This window comes from Archocentrus centrarchus, chromosome 1 (genome assembly GCF_007364275.1).
Source record: "Archocentrus centrarchus isolate MPI-CPG fArcCen1 chromosome 1, fArcCen1, whole genome shotgun sequence".
NCBI lineage: Eukaryota > Metazoa > Chordata > Actinopteri > Cichliformes > Cichlidae > Archocentrus > Archocentrus centrarchus.
The window spans coordinates 3723646-3745460 of record NC_044346.1 but is presented as its reverse complement, the minus strand read 5'-3'; the positions used below and the strand labels follow the sequence as shown (position 1 = coordinate 3745460).

The following is a 21815-nucleotide window of genomic DNA, read 5'->3' as shown; positions in this document are numbered from 1 at the left end:
CCACATGTCTTTGGACTGTGGGAGGAAGCCGGAGTACCCACGCAGATACTGGGAGAGAACATGCAAACAGAAAGGCCTCCGGCCAGATGGTGGATTCAAACCAAGGACCTTCTTGTTGTGAGGCAACAGTATTAACCACTGCACCACACAGTGCTGCCCAACTTAAATATATATTTGTTTTTTTTTTCATAAAAGAAAATTACATAAATAAACTGTGATTTTTTTTTTAATGAAAAATTATAAGGTAGCTTTATCAACCATTTCAGTCGACCAAATCTATCATAAAATACAGAAAGCCATTTGTAAATTAATCTGGGGTCATTTTTCTCTATATCAATATAGAGAAAAACAAGTAAATTACCCTTAATATCTCCGGTAAATTCTTATTTTTTTAAAAATAAACATTATTTGCCCCTTATTTCAGTTCGTAAAATAGGAAATATAAAATGTTTTTGCTTTTAATGGCACTTCTTCAAAACACAGCCCTGTGACATTTAAAGGAGAACTTACAAAGTTTTAGCAGAGGTTTGTAAAATCAGGCTTCCCGAGCAGAAAATGATAGTTATGTATCGCTCTTTGTCCTAATCTAATCTAATCTACTCTATTTTTAGGAGAGCTGCATCCTGAAAGCCATCTGCAGCTTGTGAAGCCGAGAAAGTGGATCACTGCAGAGGATCTCTGTCAGGGTGGCAGTCAATCAGCCAGAGGAGCTCAGGTCTATTTATAACCAACATCTGCTCTTTGTTGCCCAACAGGAAGTCCTGACGACTGCAGGGCAGCTTCTCGAGCCAGTATCTTAGAGGCTCAGCTCAGTCACAATTACACTTTACAGTGTGGCTATTTTCTGTAGAACTCTTATCATAATGCTGTTCATTGACTTGGAATTTTACTTCAACGGGATTTCTTTTGTGGTAGGTTTTACATTGACCTTACTTGACCTTACTGGGTATGTCATTCTAAACGTAGTTGCATTCAGAGTAAGCTCTCTGTATTCTGAAGGAATATTCATGATATATGCCACATATATATATATATATCTTACATACATTTACTTCCCTGAGAAATTTGTCTGGAAAATAACATAACTGATTAAAAAATACAGAAGCTTATAATATTTCATGTCATCATGACCTTTGTATTCTGACTGTACACTGATGAAGACTAAACAATGATAGAAATGGAGACTTCGAGGTCACCCTGTTGTTGAAATTCTCTGTTTTCCACATTTTGTTTTGTAAATGATGTAATCAAGAGATGTGCTGTGACTATATGAAACTGTAAGTTGAATCAGAAAGTGCCAGTACTTCATGCCATCTCACGGCATGCAGTCTGGTCCAGATATCTGTAAACTGTTTGAAATGGCTTTATTAAATTTAATAATTGGACTCCTTTATCCTGTTTTGTCAGTCATGTTCGATGAAACGAACACGCAGAAACCTAAAGGCTTAAACAGCAGACACACACACACACACACACTTATTTAAATTCCTTCAACTCCAATGATGCTGCACCACTGATAATTTAGGTGTCCTTATAAAATGGGGTGAATACATATGTATTTTCTATGTCTATTTATTCCAATAAAGTATCCATTTGCACTGTTTGGCAGAGAAGACTTGGCACATTTTTCATGGGCACAACCCACAGATGGATTTTCCTTACAAACGTGGCTCCATTTAAGGGGGAATAAACAGGCTTTCCAGTTGTGTGACATTTTACTGCCAAGAAGCAAACAAAGAAATAAACACACATTTCCTTACTTTTTGTGCCAAGCTTATTTTATTCTTCTTCAAAATTCAGCTGTTCACATGTAATGGCCTGTTTCTTCTATAGCACTTTTCTTCTCTGCATAAGCACCCAAAGCATTTTATACAGCACGTCTCATTCACGCACACATTCATGCAAGCACTTTCTAACATTCACACACAATGAAGAACATACTGAACCTGAATTTAAGCACTTTGCCCAAGGACACTCCGGAGCATCCAGGGACTGGACCACTAACCTTCTAAGTAGACGACCGGCTCTACCTCCTGAGCCACAGCCACTCATGTTTATAGCTGAACCTCAGTGTACTAAAAAGGGTTGTCAGTGGATGGATGAAAATAGTGTGGCTTGTTTGTTCCCACTCTCACAGCTCACCGGGTTTGCTGTTTTCTTTTTTTTTGCACACATTTGCCCAGATTACTGAATAAAGAGGGCTTGGATACAAAGAACTGAAATTTGCCATGTCTTTTACTTTCTGGATGTTCTTTTTTTTGTCTCTCCTTTTAACAATTAACTATTACTAATATTATTTAACAATTTCTTTACACTAAATGATCCTTTATCAAATATGTACACTTGTCACTATTGCTGTTAAATGTGTTTTGCAAATGTCCCCAAAGGTCAGGAACTGAAAAGAGAAAACTGAGTTTCTATGGGCTCGTCTTTGAGGAATAAAGTAACAGTGTCTGAAAAACTATACTGAAAAGTACTAGTCAAGGTAAAACCAACATATTTATTTAGAAAAGAGTACAATTTAAACAAATCTTGACAATTATTAGAAAGCAAAGAAAAGCTGAAGTGCACAGTGTTTCACTGGGGGATTTGGCGGTCGTCACATCTGGGCTTGACAGTAATGTTCATAATTAGCTCGAAGGACGAACTCAAAATAAGGCTTTGATTTCAAGCTGCTGAGCTCCTCCAGCTCCAGCAGCTCTTTGATGTCGGGCAGATAGGTCTGCAGAGAAACACCTGGAACATACAGTTAAAGAGTTCATCTTTTTACTAATTATTTACAAGTATATTTGTCATATACACACACACATACACACACACACACACACACCGATTAGGCCTAACATTATGACCACTTGCCTAATATTGTATTGGTCCCCCTTTTTGCTGCCAAAACAGCAAACAACTGTCATACACTGTATTCTGAACCAGCATTAACCACTTCAGCAACCTGAGCTCCAGCAGCTCGTCTGTTGGATCAGACCATACAGGTCAGCCTTCGCTTCCCGCATGCATCACTGAGCCTTGGCCGTGACCCTGTTGCTGGTTGCCCACTGTTCCTTCCTTTCTATCCACTTTGATAGATACTGACCACTGCAGATCGTGAACGCCCCACGAGAGCTGCAGTTTTGGAGATGCTCTGACTCAGTCGTCTAGCCATCACAATTTAGCCTTTGCCAAACACCCAAATCCTTATACCTGCCCATTTGTCCAGCTTCTAACCTCAACTTTGAGGATAAAATGTTCACTTGCTCCCTAATATATCCCAACTGAGGGGCTGCATCGAGGGCCAATAAGCACTGTCATTTACTTCACCTGTCATATATATGAATGATGTATATGAATTTGATGACCATCCAGATAACTAAAAAACTGAATTCCTCCAGCTCACAACTGTTCACACTACCCTCAACAACAAAGGCAGGGCTTAAATAGTACGCCATTTCTAAGACGTGAATGTGTAGAAGAGTAACAGCTAAGCCTGATTGGAGCTGGCACTGAAATCAGGCCTGCCAGAACTAATTCTATGCTCTACCATGAAGATCATTACATGCAGGCTCTCGTGACATAAACAATTTAGGGATAATAATTGTAACTTGACTCTCATTTAAACTCGTCTTCCTACATCAACATACTTGAACCCCTCTGCCTGGGTCTGCCTTCATGAATGTTTCTCACCTTCTTGAATGAGTTTGAGGAGGATCTTGACAAAGATGCTGTCTTTGGTTGCTTCCAGAGGGTCATCGTTCCCATCAGCAGAAGACCAGCTGGAGCAGGGATGAAAACAAACACCCCACAGCATTTAAACCAACCACCAAATCTCCACACAAAGACAGGCCAAAATAATCTGCTACACTTTAATCACGACTAAAAGGACCATTTACATGTTATTAAAGAAATATCACTTGAACCTGCTTCAATTTGGACTGAATGGCATGACAGATCTTACTCATCTCTCCTGAGTGCTTTGCCGAAGATCTCGCATTTGAGCGCGTCAATGTCCACAGCGTCCTCCTAGAAGAGAAACACAAGAAAACCCAGTAAGTCGACTTAACCACGACCAAGCCCGACTCACTGAGCCTCAAAGGCACCAGCGATGAACAAAAGCAAGAGGCTACCTCATCGATGTACTCCAGCAGATCCAGCGCCTTTTTGAAGTCATACTCGTTGGCTCGCCTGTTGTCATCACAGATGTAGAGCTGGAGAGGCGAGGAGGAAACGATTAAATGGACTGAAGCCGTTCAGTCCCATAATCTTCTTCATATTAAAGCATTAGAAACGGAGTTAAATTTCAAATAAGTTTTAACCCTTCAACAGCGGCGTTGGCGCTGAAGCACTTGTTACCAGCCGGTCAACACGGAGCGCATCACCGCTGAGACGTCAGATCAATTGTACTTTGAATAACCGTAATTACGCGACCGTTTGGCTTATTGGAAAAATTCAAATCGTTTCTGAAAGCTGAGAAATCGTGCTTTGCATCCAACATTATTACGGTAATTTTTACTGGAAGTCCGAATGGCGGCACTTTTGAAGTACGTTCTGTCACGACAGGTTCAGTATTAAAGGGTTAAACACCGCAGACCTTGCTGTTTTTTTGGAGCATCTCAAAGTAAGGAAAGGCAAGGTAAGTGAACAGTGTAAACAGAGGTAACAAATTAAGTCCTCTCTGGCAAAATTACAGATTTCATGAAAAGATCAAAGAAAAGACCTGACATCCTGGAGAGATATTGCTCAAAACCGTGTTCAAAAATTAAAAGAAAGTCCCGCCCCTTTGGAAACAAAATATAAAGAAATTAGGGGGACTCAAAACTTTTGCACAGTACTGTAAATATCTCTAGTTAATTTACAGTACTGAAGCTGGGATCTCGTAAAGAGCTTAAGCCATTTCACTGTAATTGAAGTTTGTAGACGCTGAATGCTGTTACCTAAATTAACACGCAGTTTCCCGTCACCCAGGAAAATTGTCAACAAACAAGCTGCATGTTATTATTGAGCATAAACAGGTTCTAGTAGCCAGATGATGCTGTTTTCACCTGTATGAGGTTGTGAGCACTGAGCAGAGGCATAGTGTCGGGGTTCTGCTGCTTCTCCTCCAGCAGCTGTCGAGGCAGAGTCTCCTGATGCAGCAGGAAGCGCTCCTGCTCCACAATGTCTGATTGGGCAGAAAAATGACGGTGTCAAGTCTACTTACAAGACACGTGACAAACAAAAAAAAACCAAAAAAAAAAAACCTGCATTCCACAAATGGTTGCACCTTGTTGGTCTATTCTGTCGTGTTCATAAAGATTTCCATTACTAACAAAAATCTGAAACAACAACAAAAAGTTTCTATCTGGTTCAAACAAGCAATCAATGAGTTTATACACTGAACTGTCCACTGAACTGCTCTGAGATTAAGATCCCAGAAAGACTCGCAACTGCTGTTATAGCAGCTAACGAGGATTCCAAAAATACATAAATAAAAATTTATTTTTTTTAAAAAGAAAAAGAAATAATCAATTTATCACAGATTAGTTTAAGACACTTGAAGGATCTGCACACACTTCGTTATGATGATGGTAATAAAAGGAGCAGCCTAAAACATTGGTTAGATTTAGCAAAATGATGTGAATAAAGACATTTATGTCTTTATTCATTATTATAATGAATTTATTTATTTATTTTTTTTTACCTTCGACTTGTTTGGTGAGCTGGTTCTCTGGCAGGTCAGCTGCCAGCACCGTCAGCTTACTGAGAGCCAGCAGCGTCTTCTTCTTCACAAAGTAACGAGTTTCCAAGTTGGCTTGGTTGTACAGAGACCTGTGGGCCTGCGAGACGAGAAATACCATGTTAGCCGTGGCGTCGCAGTCTAGAGATGAAGTTAACAGAAATGATATGCCCTGAGTAAAATAGACAGAAATGGATCTTAAAAACCTTTAAAGCTGTAGTCAGGAAATTAAATAGGAATTTAAATGATTATCAACTCATGAGTTAACTCAAACTAAACCACGTTCCAACATAATGGTGATGTCTCATATTAACCATGGTCAAAGTTTCTGATAATATAGTCAGTGTATGTAAAAAACCTCAGGCTTCAGACTGAACAAGATGTTCAGTTTTTTCTATTCCTGGCTTCATGTCACTGAGAGTGGACTGAATGGTAATGATACAGAGACAGAGAGCTGGTTATCTCAAGGACACAGCTCTGTCTGTGAGCAGAGCTGTTCAAACCTTTCATTTATTTTGCAGGGGACAGCCAATCAGAAGAAAGTTGACTAAAAGAAGGAGGGGCTTAAATGGCTTTCAGTCAGAGGATGAACTGAGGGGCTGCATCGAGGGCCAAGAAAAGACAAAATAAGGATTGTTTTGAACTAAGAATCATAAAAAGTTACTCTAATAAAGTGCAATAATCAAAACAGAGTTCAAATTAGCATAACTCCCCTTTAAAAATACTCTACCAGCCACATTCCTCACCACACTTAAGATGATAAAGAGGAACCAAAAATGAGCAATCCCCAGGACAACATGGTGAAGAGGCATTGATGTAAAAACAGTCAGAATCTGTGTATGATACCCAATATAAATTTAACAGCTTCTAATTTGTCTTTAAGGTTTGCATAAAAGACAAACAACACCTGAATGTTAGTTTCTTTCTTCTGTGGTGACCAGTTCATGTGAAATGTTAAGGTTTAACCAGCTGGATACAAGTTCTAGTAAAGCAGATAAACTGTCAGAAACTACCAACGCTGACTTTTACTGACAACTGAGGTCAAAAGAGGAAGTCTTTTTTCAGTTTGTGTGTATGCCCATAGTTTCACTTTGTGTTTGTTAACTGCAAACAGGAAGGAAGCTAGAGAAAGGGAACGTGTGTGTCTGTGTGTGTGTGTGTGTGTGTGTAAAACGCAGAGACATTACAGGTTGATTTCTTTCGTGTCCTCTCTTTTATGAGAATCAACAGATTTTAAAAAAAAAAAAAAAAAAAGGAAAAGAAACAGGAAGGAAATTGAATTTGTGTCTCTTCTAGATTGCACTGTGGCAGCCACAGATTGTGTGTTTAACAGGAAAGACGGTGGCAAGCTTAGGGAGGGAGGGAAAAGTGACCGTGTGTGTTTGTTAGTTGTAAATTACAGTATTTTTGAATATTGCTTTCTGATGTAGTGAAAAATAATATTCACCAAATGATGAAGGAAGAAAAGAACAAAGACATGAAAGGAAAGATTTAAAGAATTATTTAAAAAAAAAAAAAAAAAAACCAGGAAGGAAGGAAGGAAGGAAGTAAGGACACTAGGAAGCTGTGTGGTTGGAGGGGTATGAAGAGAACAAGGCGGATGTGGCTGTGGTTTTGCACTGAACCAAATGTGAGTCTTTATGTGTGTGAGAGAGAGAGAGACAGGCTGCACTTGTGAGGACTGGCTTGATATTTTGGCCAATCCTAAAACAGTGACAGACCTCACAAAGAGCAGGAAACAAGCAGCACAGTACAGATACACAGCTGACTACACGCTTACTTTTCAAAGCAGCACAGTTGCTGGTTGTTTTATTGCAAACACTGTAGTAACCTGCAGCAACAAACATGTGGCAGAAAGCCACACAAAGAAACAGTGTACCGATTCTTTTCTGTGACTGGCTGAGTAAAGTTCCTGCTCAGAAGAAGATCTGCTGTGAATTTTAGTGCAGACAGTGTGGTGTGAGCAGAAGTGCATTATGGCCACAACATTTTGCACACTAAAGCACAAGAGCACACACAGGAAGTGTGTTTTTTTTTTTTTTTTCTGTTCAACACAAAGACTGAAATGCAAATGTGTGTGTGTGTGTATGTGTTTTTTTCCCACATACACTTTGGTAGTCGTGGATGTGGATGTGATGCAGCCAGCTGAGATGCTGGTGAGCCTGGAGGAAGCTGGCGAGCTGCTGGTGCTGAGCTGCCGGCTGGGACAGCAGCTTCCCCCTCTTCCCCTTCTCCATGTACCAACGAAACAGGAAGTCGGCAAAGTTCTACAACAGGAACCGTACAAAGAAGACGTTAATGAATGCGTTTACACGGATATGCCCTGGTTATCTGAGATTGAGTCCTCACACACACATGTAAACACTCTCGTCTGGCTTCAGAAACCTGGATTTGAAGTGCTGATGAAAGTTCTATCAGTTAAATGTACTCAAATGTATCCAGTTACAAAGAAAAGGTCTTTACTTTACAGGTGGTGGTTGTTAATGTGAATGGAATGGCCCAAGATTATTATTATTTTTTACCTAACTTATGCAATTTCTTAAATTTGCAATGGACGACCACCAGACAGAATGTGAGGGCCTGGCGTTCCTGTCATCATCTGACTGAGTAGTGGTTGGAAAGCTTGTTGCCTTCAGAACTGCCCTAACACTTCAACAAGGCACTAGATACATTCCTCAGAGGTTTCTGTCCTTATTGACACAGTGATGTCACAGATTTGTTGCAGATTTGTCGGCTGCACATTAATGTTGTGAATCTTCCATTTCACCACATCCCAAAGGTGCTCTACTGGATTGAGATCTGCTGACTGTGGAGGACATCTGAACACAGTGAACTCACTGTCAGGTTCAAGAAGCCAGTTTGAGATGATCTGAGCTTTGTGACATGGTGTGTTATTCTGCTGGAAACAACCATGGGATGGGAACACTATGGCCATAAAGGGATGGCCATGGTCAGCAACAATACTCGGGTAGCAGGGTGAGAAACTTAAAAAGGTGCTCAGCTGGCACTAAGGAACCCAAATGTGCCAAGAAAATATTCCCTACACCACTAAACCGACCTGATCTGTTGATACGAGGCAGGACGGATCAACACCTTCCTGCTGTTTACACAAAATTCTGCCAACCATCCAAATGTTGCAGCAGAAATCAAAAGTCATTAGAGCTGGCAATGTTCTTCCAAATTCCCATTGTTCAATTTTGATGAGCTTATATGACTTGTAGCCTCAGATTCTTGTACTTAGCTGACAGGAGTGGCACCTGGTGTGATCTTCTGCTCTCGTAGCCCATCTGCCTCAAGGTTTGATGTGTTGTCGAAGTAGTTTGGCTACTCTCCTCTGACCAATGGCATCAACAAGGAATTTTTGCCCAGAGAAGTGCCCTTCACTGGAGAGTTGCTCTTTTTTTGGACCATCGTCTGCACCGTGGTTGCGTGGGAAAATCCCAACAGATCAGCAGTTTCTGAAATACTCAGATCACCTCGTGTGGCAACAACCATGGCACGTTCAAAGTCACTTAAATCAACTTTCTTCCTCATTCTGATGCTCAGTTTGAACTTCAGCAGGGTGTAGTGACCATGTCAACATGCATAAATACAGTGAGGTGCTGCCATTAGATTGGCTGATTAAAAATCTGCGTTAACTGTAAGCAGCTGAAGGGTGCTGGTTTAGCTCACAGGGTGAGGCTAAATGCAGTGGCCTGGGTTTGACTTTGACCCGAAGCCCTTCGCTGCGTGTCTTTCCCCTTTCTCTTTCCACACTTTTTCTACTCTTCACTGCACCAATAAAAAGGCAATCTGTACGGCATAAAACAGTCTGAGCTTAGACGCTGAATCCAGATAAGAAAAATAAAAATGCACGGAAACTCATGCAGAGCAGCTGAGGAGCGACAAGCTTTCAGACTTGGTGTTTGTGTAATTGTGCACCTGGTCGGCAAACTTGGCCATGTAGTGCTGCAGGCGGCTCTGGTTGTCGGTCTGCTCACACATCTGAACCAGGATGTCAAAGTCACAGTACTTCTCAGCCAGCGCTGCCACCCACTGGTACTGACCGAGCTCCACTGCAACACAAAACAGATACACATCACGATCTACGCACTCAGACACTAATGCTAGATTTCAGTTTGTGCTGTCTAACAAAACTGTGCAGCAGCACAGCTTGGTTGCATGGTTACGTCACACCTCTGCTGTTGTAGTGTCCACACATCTGATTACAACAGGAGTCGGCTGAAAGCATAATGCACCGACTTCATCTGTCATCACATCCACAAAGTTAGGTCTGACGTACGTTAATAAGGATAATACTATTATACTACTGTTATTACAGCCTGAACACGCTCAAGTGATCAGGAATCCTTGAGTTTTTTAAACCCCCACTACCCTGTAAATGGACAAGTACTTTCTACTTAATTTGAGCACTCAAAGCGCTTTCCCTGTAACAAAAACATTTTAGTTATTCATACAAAATTATTTGAACAATCCACTTTTGATGTTGATAATTTGAATCCTATTCCACTTTTAGACCCAGTATCACAGTTTAATCCTCCACTTACAGAGCGGTGCCAGCAGCTCGGAGCGGCACTGGCTGTACTCCATCTCTAAGCTGTTGTAGCGTTCCTGTTGGGCCCCTGGAGGCCTCTGCTGCTGCAGGGAGTTTAGCTGGGCCACATAACCACCCAAGTAGATATCCAACAGTGCCACCAGCTGCTCGCAAAGGGCGTTGCGCAGCTCCGAGTCAGCGTGTGGGTACACTGAGCGCAGTACGATCTCGTGCTGGCGCGAGATGACTGTACGAACTCCGCCAACACCACCTGATGCTGCATAAAGAAGGTCAGGCGGAAGAAAAGGAGTTAATAACCTGCTGTGCTCCAACACCTACATCAGAAATGGAGAGGGCCAAATGTTCAGTCTCCCAAGCATGGAAATAAAAAAGATACTGAAGAAATTTGAAAATATATTATTTAGGAGAGTCACGATGTTTACATGAACTGCAATATTTAATATTCAGTTCCAGGTGCCCTGGATGGGTGCACGATTGGATGGATTGCAAATGAATGAAAATGAGAAATTGTGTTACTGGGATAGAAATAAACAGAGCTGGAGGATTCACACACACATGAATGCAGTATGCAGTATGTAGAATAAATACATTTCACTGTGAATATAAAAAAGGTTTTCATGACATTAATGATATTCGGATTATTTAATATTTGTGCCTGGCAGCTTTAACTGACCTTTTCCGTAGATACCTGATCAGGTTTTCGCTGTAACTTCTATGAATGTGGTGTGAATGCACAAATGTCCTGCTGAGTTTGTAGGGCAGTAATCTGATGAACCATCGCGCTCTCAGGATAAAGCAAGAGAATCTAAGAAGGCTCATTGTGTTACCTGTCCACGGGATGTACTCGGGCTCTGCGGCAGCATTTTCAGAAGCTCTGTACATGGAGGCCTTCGTCTCTCTGTACTGACCAGCAGCTTGAAGCATATCCTGCATACACAATTTTCACATATTACTACAATCTAATGCACAGCCATTATACTGGGAAGACCACATGTGCCTCAAGGGGCCGCTGGAGGAACTGTATTTTTTTTTTTTTTTTTTTTGCATTCCACATAGGCTTAATTTTGAAGACCTGAAGGCTCAAACATCACGATCCATTAAATGAAGAAGAAAATAACACAGTACGTTTACCTTGATGATGTTGTTGACTGTGAGGACCACTTCGGCCCACTGCACCGAGTCAACCGGGCTCTCCTTCAGACTCCGCTCCTCCTCCTCCAGCAGACAATCAAACACTGAGGACATCTGAGACACCTGTGAGAGCACAACAGTCCAATGACCGTCCAACTTCCAAAAAACATGAACTCTGATATCATGTTCACGCTACCAGAGACTCGAACCTCTCTGAAGAAGACGTCGGCAGCAGTGAGGCTTGGCGGCACGGAGGTGTTGCTCCTCTGCAGCGCAGCGCTGATGGCCCGGTTGACCAGCTCAGAGTGTTTGGTGTGGTGGTTCTTCAGCACCATGGCTGCCTGCAGCTTCTCGGCGTGTTCGCACATCAGCAGGCGTGTTGCCATGGGCGATGAACGTACAGTCACCTGAGTGAGCCGGTCCAGCAGACCCACCTGACAATAGAGGACGTTTAAAAGAACGCCTTATGAAGCGAACACGAGTGGCTGCTGCACATACACAAGTGTGTGTGTTTCTTTACCTGCAGCAGGAAGTCCATGAAGCAGCCATGGGCCTTCATCTTGTCCTCCAGTTGGTGGAGGATGATGAGGGAGGTGAGAGGAAAGCCGGCACTCTCTTAAAATATCAGAAAATGGAAAGAAAATAAATAAATCATACCTTCTTCCAAAAGTCATTAAATGCAAAGTAGAGCCTGATGAAGTAGAGAGGATGAAACCTTGCAAGCACTAGTTTCCTAAAATATCCAGAGCTTTTTAAGGGGCAGTTAATAACTTGTGTTTGATTCCCTCTCTTCTGTCCTCACCATCGGGAACAGATTCAGCCCAGCGGGGGTCAGAGGCCGGGTAATCATCCACCAAGTCCAGGTTGATTTGAGTCACCATGCTGTCCAGCTCAGTTCCCTCCTCCCCATCACTGTCAGCTGGGAACAGCTCATCTATGACTGTCTGAGCACCAACCAGGTCATTACTGACAAAGGAGAGAAGAATGACTTTGGATATTACTGGGATATAGCCTTATGTTCTGAGGGCTTTATGAGGGCTGTGTTGTAGCACAGATAAATAAGAAGGATCAATGGCTCTTTACAAATCCTGCACAGAAATCTGTCAGAGTTCTGTAACACCAGCAGTTGCACAGCTCCTGCCCCCAAACAGCCATTTAAAACAGCAACATACATTTTCAGACAAACTTCAGATAACTACATCAGAGCACTTGCTGAGATTAGAAAGACACTTTTTTATCTTCTCATAGCAGATGTGGGAGGTGTTTGTGACGTACCGACAGAACTGCAGGAAGGCCGCCTTCAGGAGTTTGGTTTTGTCCTCCTGGGCTATGGGCTCCGCTCTGGTTGGAGTCTCCATGGCTGAAACCTTTGACGCAAATTCGATATTAGAAATGCATGACTGCAACAGCCACGATCACACGTGTAACCACATTTAGTGCCATTTTAGCTTAGGTTTTGTTTTCCTTGTTAGGATTTCTTGTGTCAACAGTTAAAAAAAAAGACAGAAAAAAAAAAAGAAGCTTGAAGCAAACGAATATTCTTAGTCCCACTGCTCAGATGGCTCACTTTGGGTCTTACCTCTGGGGCTGCAGCCAGTGAGGAGCACAGGGAGTCCTCCATGGTCTCTGGCAGGATGGAGGCGCTCTCTCTGGCCACCACTGCCACCAGGCCGCTGTTCTGGGAGAAAAAGATGGGCAGGTTGGCACAACAGCCTCCTCCACGCACACCATCACCTGGACAGACAGAGGACATTTGGTTTCACTTCTTCCACATTTCTAAGTCTAAACTGAAAGAATTTATTGGCCTATTGAACAAGCAGAGTGAATTACAGGTTGCTTTACAAAGGCTTTTATTTTAGGTTTCACCAAACAAAAAATTCTCAAACATTTTTGATCTTTTTGGAATTTCTTCGGGGTCTATGAAATAAAAAGTTAAACCTCTTTCACCAACACAGTGGACAAAGTCTGTTAAATATGATAAAAGTAAGAATTTTCACATTCTGTGGTTACGATGACTTGAAACACATTCATTACACCAGCTACTCCCAAACTGGAGACTGCTGCGGCCAGTTTGAAAAGTGAAAATCTATGAGCACAACTCCTTTTGTGTTTTGGGGTTCTCAATAATTCATTTTACTTGTTGAGGTCGACTCTCCAACAGCTTTACTTTCCACATCAAGTTCTTTCCAACTAAGGATGAGAACCAATAGAGTCACAGTCAAATTCATACTGTCAGCTGCCAGTGCCCTCTTTAGGTGGCACAAATCCCCTGGAAGCACAAGATCTATAACTCATAATTACAGGTCTCAGGAGATCTTTATGGGGTGCACATGAGCCTCAGTGACTTTATTCATGCTATCAATTCAAAAGCAGATGGCTCAGTAAAAACCAGGAATAAGAAATGCTAAAATCATAATAAATATAAACCACTGAGAATACTTCTGTGCCTTCTGAGACTGGCATTAATATGGTAAGAATTAAGCCATCCAAGATTTTTAGTGCATGCATTTACGGATTGAATCTGAACAGCTGACATCTCTCTCCACTCATCGTGTTCACAAAACTTGACGTGTTCAGAAAATTTGACTCAAAAACTGATCAGAAAAGGAAGAAGAATAGTAAGAAACGCTTTTAAAATCCCACGGCTCGGTTTCATTAGTTCTTTAGTTTTAAAAGACGAATATTTCATGGCAATTTTAAAGTAAATTACAAAACCTATAGTTTCTATAGTTTCCTGACTGTGCAGTTAAAAAACATAAATCTAACCACCCATGCCTGTTTTCATTTGCCAGTGAATCACTTCTTATTGATCAGTCTGTATTAATGTAATTCACTATAGGTAGTTGTAGACAGATGAAATGTGATGACAGACAGACACATTAGGTTCCTGCTCTGACTTGTGATTTGCATCTAAACACCTGAAACGTGAAGGCCCCTCCCACCTGGTGAGTTAAAGCTGATTTTCTCATCAGCTAGCGTGACCCTGCTGGTTCCGGTCGAGCAGGCGAATACCACATCCTCGCTGTACAGAAAGGCCGTGGAGCCGGGAGAACGTGGTAACACCAGCCGAGTGGCCTGAAGGGTCTCCTCACTCTGAAAATAACACCATATCTTGAAGACTTTCAAAATTAAAGCATAAATCTCTTCATTCTTATTACAGGACACGAAAATGCAGGATTTTGTTTTACAATGAGTGGTTTAACTTTCACTTGTTTGGAAAAACACTTAATGGTTTATATAAATAAAAAATAATAATAATTAAAAAAAAAAACAGCTGCTTCTTTTCAGAAAGAGTTTTGGTTATTGAGGATCATTCACAGTCATCAGTCAAATCCTCTTATTCTTTGTTGCAATAAGATGAAGGCAGAAATTTCTTAAGATGGAAATGTAAAAATCTCAGCACATAACCTTAATGGTTGGACAGCATTAAAAGGAAGAAGAGAATGATCAAACTGACGCTCTAATAGAGCCAATCAAGAAAACTCAACCCCTGCAGTATCAGGACTCACCTGGAAGGGAGAGCTGTACTTCGTGACCTCCACGGTGAACTGGTCAGAGATGGTGGCTCCGGAGTCCAGCAGGGTGACCAGGCAGAAGTAGGCCAGACAGGGAGTGTCTGATGGGTGCCAGGCTGCGGCCAAAACCACCAGGCCGGCTCTGAAACCAAACCGAGCGAGAGTCAGTTCAGCCAGAGGTGCATGACTGTGCCAAGGTGAAATGAGCGTGGTTTCAAAAACAAAAGGCGTGAGGAGAATAACGCAGGACGATGGGGGAAGTGAATAAAAATGTGACCGCCTTTTGACTTTAAAATAGCACCTGTTCTCTTTCAAGGTATTTAGCAGGTGAGTTGATTCAGCGTGCAGAAGAATGCTTCATTTATCTCTCTGCATTTAATCCTGCATCAGTGTACGTTCTATAATCACTGACTGACTCATGATGCTGAGATCCAGACTTTTTAATATCAAGTTCTTGTCTAAGCTTAAAATACAACTAAGACACTTCCAGATTTTTTGGGGGACAAAAGCATAAAAGAAGAAAGATGATTTTACCAACTCTATGAATAAAATCCAACTTTCATTTAATATTTATTGAATATAATTTTTTAAATTCAGAGTCTGATCTCTGAAGTGCAGAGCGACACAGGATGACCATAACACACTGAAACGCTTTATTATTCATTAATTCTATTTGTTAACCTATTTGCACCCATGCAAGCCTACACGTGGCACGTTTTAGTCGTTTTCCTTTGACAACAGTGTTGAGGTTTCCAGGACAAACTCTGAGAAGTGCTGCTCATGGAAAAATTACATTCATTTACAGTAACTGAAACAAAACTGATTCGGGACTTCGAAGACAAGTGCTGATGTCTGGCCCTGCAGGTTTCACTCACACACAGAAGAACACACTCACTGGCTGAGCTTCATGTCCAGGTATGCCACATTCACTCCCTCCTTCATCTCCTCATAGTTGCTCTCTGACCCCTGGAGGAAGGGAAAAACGTTTAACTGTTCTGTCGAGGTGTGTTGTCAGTTTAATTAATGTGGCACTCCATTAGTTAAACTAATGGAGTTTAACTACTCCATTAAAGTCTTGCAAGTATTTGAGTGCCTAAACTGTTAAATTAAGAGTTCCAATCACTGAGCTACTGTTACTATTTCCATCTGACAACATAAATGAATAAAATGTGATCTTATTTTGTTTTCTTTGCTACAGCACAAAACAGATCTGTCATAAATGTGTTTGCTGGTACTAACCCAGATGGCATCCGCGATGCTCTCCTTTAGAACTCTGCGGGCGTCCCAGCTGAGGATCTGGTGCTCTGAGCTGTCGTCAACCTCCCATTTACTCAGACTGGAATCAGTGAGTGTGTACAGGGAGCTACTTTCCCCCACCCACAGCAGGCTGCGGAGCTGCAGTCATAACAGGGTCAGAACTCACCATCTGCACTGAAAACCTGGGATGCTGAAAATCATTAAACTGCCACTGGACAAGAACTGCCTTCACTATTCAGCCTGTTAGTCTGTGTCTACTGTCCAAGCTTTAAGCAGTTTGTAAATCTTCACTAAAAATAATCACTCACTTCAATCTGTGGCCAAACGGGATGGTTTAAAATCTTGATCAAAGCATAAACATATAACACACGGTGGAAGTAACCAGACAGACAATAAATCTGATTATCTTATCATCTGACACATCTGCAGATAATACATATACCGTATTTTCCGGAGTATAAGTCGCACTTTTTTTCATAGTTTGGCTGGGGGTGCGACCTATACTCCGGAGCGACGTATATGTGACATTTATAACACATGAACCAAAAGACTCCAGCCACTTGACATCTCCGTGAACTGCAGCTTTAAGGCAGTCTTGCGTAACCTGTGGGCGCAGTGGATGATGGATGGAGAGCACAGCTTAACGGCAACTGGGAGAATGCGCCACCCAACTTTCCTGGAAGTCATTGGATGGATCAAGAAAACATGGGCTTCAGTGACAAACCATCCTGTTGGGATTCAGAAAGGCTGGAATAATTGGAACTGCAGCTGACGACGAGTCTGACTAACGCGACACAGAAGAGGAAGCGGCGCTTCGTCTACGGAGTGTGCGGAGTTGTTTAGAAGTGACACCGAGGATGAAGAATTCAATGGATTGATGGTTTGGTTAACTTGTTAGTATGTTCTTTATGCTATGGTTATCTGAATAACTTAATGTTACGTTAACATACCGAACACGTGTTCGTTGTGCGTCATGTAGCTGAATGTGCTACGTTAGCATAACGTAGGCGTAACCGTGTTCGTCCTGTTCTTTAATCCATTATTATTTTAAATTGCCGTTCAAGATGGAATTTCTGCTCTGGGTCTCGGATTCTATCAACCCCCGACCCCCCCCCCCCCCCCCAAAAAAAGTGCGACTTATAGTCCAGTGCGACCTATATATGTTTTTTTCTTCTTTATTATGCATTTTCTGGCTGGTGCGACCTATACTCCGGAGCGACGTATAGTCCGAAAAATACGGTAATACAAATAATGAACTGCCAAACCCTGCAGTGGAATCTCTTACAGGACTCACTGTATCATTGGCTGGTGTTGAAAGGATGCCGAACAGGCTGGAGACACGGCGTCCAATGCCGGAGAGCATACCCTGACCCTGCTGCAGAGCTCGATACTGAAGGGTCCCAGAAGAATCTGCACTCGCTCTCAACAGCTGATTCTTTACTGAGGACAGGACAAAGCTTCCACTCTGAGAAAGGAGGAAGAAGTGAGAGAAACAAAGATCAAAAGGTCAAACGAATCACAGACAGAGCAAAAGATGTCAGATGTTGGTGATGTAATCTTGGTTAGTACAAAATTACACAAATCAGTTCCAGCTTTATTACATTTGTTATAACGTTTAACAATACCTAGACAGTAACATCGCTTCTTGGTGACTTCTGAAATTATACGGTTTAATGCGGTTGAACACTAACTTTGTGGACCAAATATGTGAGTGTTCTGGATGTCAGCAGAGGGTCAGTGGTCACATTTTCTTGGCAACAAATCAGCTACCAATATATTCAATTTTCAAATGAAGATTTACTGAGGACCTACTTACTCTGACAGCAACAACAAAGTTGCAGAGATTTCCCAGGTCCACATCAGTCTCTGTGTAGTTGCCCTCCTGGGAGAGGCTGGGCCAGAAGCGAGCCGTTCCTTCTGCAGCTACTGCCAGGACAGAGATGGACTGAACGGCAGCCACCTCCAGGGGAGCAGCGGATGTCAAGGCCACAAGGTCGGCGGTGTAATTGTACTCACTGCTGGGCAGCTGCAACTCCTTACAAACTGAGAGCTGCAGGAAAATAGTTTAGTTTGTGAACTTAAAGCTGACATTTTAGCACATTTTAAGCTTTCAGTCTGTTCTTTTAATCCTTTTAATCCATCCAATATCAGAATATGTAAAAAAAAAAAAAGTATGTGGAACAATCAGACCCTGTTATAGTGACCAAGCTTAGTGAAAAGAAAAAAAAAAAAATCTATAGGCTGTCTTTCTAACGCTGAAACTAACTGAAACATTTGTTACTGCAGTTATCACTGTTTAAATAACACTATGAAGCTTTAGACACTGATCAGTGAATAATTTGTCGGTCCTACTGACAGGACCGAGCACTTTTCTGGCTAGAACGCTGTTTCTGCAGCCCCTTTCTGTGATTCTCATTTGTGCTTTTTATAATATATTTGTGCCACCCCACGAACAAACATGTCTTCAAGTCACTGCCTTAAGATGTGCCAATGATCACAAATCTCCCTTAGTTCATTTTCCTATGTGTAACCTGTGCTATGTTTACGTCTAGTGTCCACACTAATCCAATGCTTTTGGCTGCTGACCCATTTTTAATGTGAAAACTCTGACAAAGATACACACGTTCACTACGAGTGCTGCCCTGATTTGTCCTTATTACATAACACAAAAAAAACCTCAGCAGCAGCAGCAGCATTAGTCTTGATTACTCGTAGTTAATCCCACATGGATAACAAATTACAGACATTGTAGGCTAAGAGCAAGTGTGCAAATAAACTCTACATTTTGTTATGTTACTACTACCTACATACATGCCCAGTGTTTGTGTAGGTGGAGATTTATTTTTGAACTGATGCTCATGACTTTCTAGCTTTTATTTCACCCTCATTTGAAACTTTTTCCCTTAATTTACAAAAGGCTGCCCTGAATCATACCTTAGCCACAGCAGTTTGGCAGATCTTCCATATGATCAGACTCTCTCCACAAACCATCCAGGCCCAGCCGCTCTCATTTACCTTCACTGAGATCTGATCATCAGCTAGAAGGACATGAAAAACAAAACTGTTTGGTGGAAACCACTGACAAGGATTATTTTTAAAACTCGCCCACAACCAGAAACATCAACAAAAGAGAAAACTGACTATATAAAAAAACAGAAATAGGACATGCTGGTGTTACGCTTCTGAAATCTCTCTCTCTCTCACACACACACACACACACACACACACACACACACACACACACACACACACACACACACACACACTCACTCATTCCCAAACCAGAGACAAGGTTTCGCTCACCATCAGCCATTGTCAGTGCCTCCATAACTTTGACCGGGAGCGATGAACCAAAGGTCTGCACATCATAGTTGATGGTTTCTGCACCTGCGTGGCTCTGCACTCTGGTAGGTGTTGATCTGAAGGGGAGACAAACATTAAGACACAGCGTTCAAACTCAGTGCCATCAGCTGTAAGAGTGTGTTGGGCTGGCCTAACAAAATTACTCCAAGAACGACTCATCATAAAGAACAACACCTAAAGAACTGCAGGCCTCACTTGCCTCAGTTAATGTCAGTGTTTGCAAGTCAAAAACATGAAAAGAGACTGGGCAAAAAAACAGCTTCCATGGAAGAGTTCCAGTACAAAAACCACTTCTGAACAGAACAAGGATCCAAAACACCAGCAAGTCCACCTCTGAATGGCTCAAAAAACAAAAACAAAAATGAAGGTTTTGGAGTGGCCTAATCAACGTCCGGACTTCAATCGGATTGATATGCTTTGGCATGACTTTAAACAGGCCGTTCATGCTTGAAAACCCTCCAGTATGGCTGAATTCTGCATAGAAGAGAGGGCCAAAAGTCCTCCACAGTGGAACGACCACTTATTAGGTTTAGTGGACAATTACCCTTTCTCACAGGGCCAGGTAGGCCTTTCCCTTCATAAATAAAATAATTAAAAACGACATTTTGTATTTACTCGGGCTATCTTTGTCTAACAGCAAAATTTGTTTGATGATCTGAGACGTGAAAGTGCGACAAATATGCATAAAACTAAGAAATCAGGAAGCGGGTGAATACTTTTTCACAGCACTGCAAAATTGTCCTTTGCCATATATCTGTCTTTGCCATAGAGCGAGCTTTCATACTGAGCGAACCTGAAAAAAAAACATCAGCTACCGATCCGTTTCACTCACCTCGCCGACAGCGGCGTCCTGCGCGGGGAGAACAGCAGGGTCGGGGCCGCACCGGAGACACTCTTCCTCCCGGCGGTCCTGCCCTGCTGCCTGCGGCCGGAGACCGGGGCGGTACGCGGGCTAAACATTCCTGCGGTGGTACCCCGAACTGTTCAAAGGTGGACAAATATCTACAACCCTGCCCGAAAAGCGCGATCACACCACGGACTCACCACACAGAACTCTTCTCCAAACAGCGCGCGGTACGGTCGCTTGATTAAAACGTCATCGTCTCGTCTGCCTAGTTTGTAAAACTTTATTTACAGCGTGGATGCAAGGTTTGACAACCAATAACTTTCAGAGGGAAAGGCTTTTCAAAACCTTATTGTGGGGCTGAGTCAACGAACCTTTAAAGCATTTTTAATCACATTTTACTGCCAATTCCTTCAGTTTTTATGTTCAATTAAAGTTACTTGAGGTAATATTAACTAATATTAGCTAATTGCCCAATTAAGTGCCCAAAGGCGTTTCAAGATAGTGCCAAGTGGCGAGACTTACTTCTAGAAGGACTTTGGATGGTAAATTAGCTGCTACTTTCATAGCCTTTTTCATACAGACCACACTCACCCACTCATAAACACATTCACGCAGCTCTTTATGCTACTTCTTTGAGGGACTTTTATTTTGTTTTTAAAAAACAAAATAAAAATGTGTAGTGTGAAGTGCTGTGAGAGGTAATTAAGTGATTTAATAGTGCACTTCCACAAAGAACATTTTTAAATAGTGTTACAAAGTAATCAAAAGAGTCAGTAACACAACTGCTGTTTGAGGTACAGCCTTCTGTACAGCAGGCAATACTGAATAAATACATTTTCACATTTTAAGTTGATGAAACGTTGTTTTGACATATTTCCTGACATTTGGGTACATTTTATAAAATGCTTATAAATTATTATTATAGAAGTTAATTTACTACAGCAACTATTACAAAATACAGTATCTGCCATTAAACTGTTGGAAGTAGATTCCCCATGATGTTACCATGTGAAGGTATACAGCTGTAGTATACACAGCACTATTTCCTTTACCTCAGAGGACATCATATTTAGATTCATTTAGACTTACAGCTCTAGTACATTAAACCAATCACACATGCTAAAAAAATTACTTTATATAGTGGGCCTGCTTTTCCCACAAAGGGGGTGTGTGTGGCTTTATGACCACATGGCATGATGAGTAATATAACACAAGCAATTTCGTTTAGTAAATGTGTACTGCAGTGGTGAGACAGTGTGCAAGTCGCATTTTAGGACCAGAATGAGACAGTTTTGTGTCGACTATCAACCAAATAATGACCCCTGATGTGTGTGTGTGTGTGTGTGTGTGTGTGTGTGTGTGTGTGTGTGTGTGTGTGTGTGTGTGTGTGTGTGTGTGTGTGTGTTTAATGTCTAATATCTTTGTTGGTCAAAAAAGCAA

The 21815-nt window shown here is 41.8% G+C and overlaps 1 protein-coding gene across 2 annotated transcripts; it reads right to left on the bottom strand.

The window, feature by feature from the left end:
* Positions 1-1804: 1804 nt before the first annotated feature.
* Positions 1805-20603, bottom strand: nup133 (nucleoporin 133). Of its 2 annotated transcripts, none has more exons than XM_030733283.1 (25): positions 20573-20603; positions 19469-19584; positions 19100-19203; positions 17982-18215; positions 17460-17630; positions 16148-16303; positions 15804-15874; positions 14903-15050; positions 14336-14486; positions 12973-13127; positions 12669-12760; positions 12196-12359; positions 11914-12008; positions 11603-11827; positions 11394-11516; positions 11090-11189; positions 10255-10518; positions 9629-9762; positions 7816-7974; positions 5672-5807; positions 5034-5152; positions 4119-4199; positions 3950-4014; positions 3679-3767; positions 1805-2736 (listed from the first exon to the last, which is right to left on the bottom strand). In XM_030733283.1, exons 2-25 carry the CDS (start codon positions 19491-19493, stop codon positions 2600-2602), a joined length of 3198 nt encoding a protein of 1065 aa, XP_030589143.1. In that variant the 5' UTR covers positions 19494-19584; positions 20573-20603; the 3' UTR covers positions 1805-2599. The 2 variants fall into 2 exon arrangements, with proteins under 2 accessions (XP_030589143.1, XP_030589135.1); XM_030733275.1 differs by lacking the exon at positions 20573-20603 and adding an exon at positions 20361-20559.
* Positions 20604-21815: the final 1212 nt, after the last annotated feature.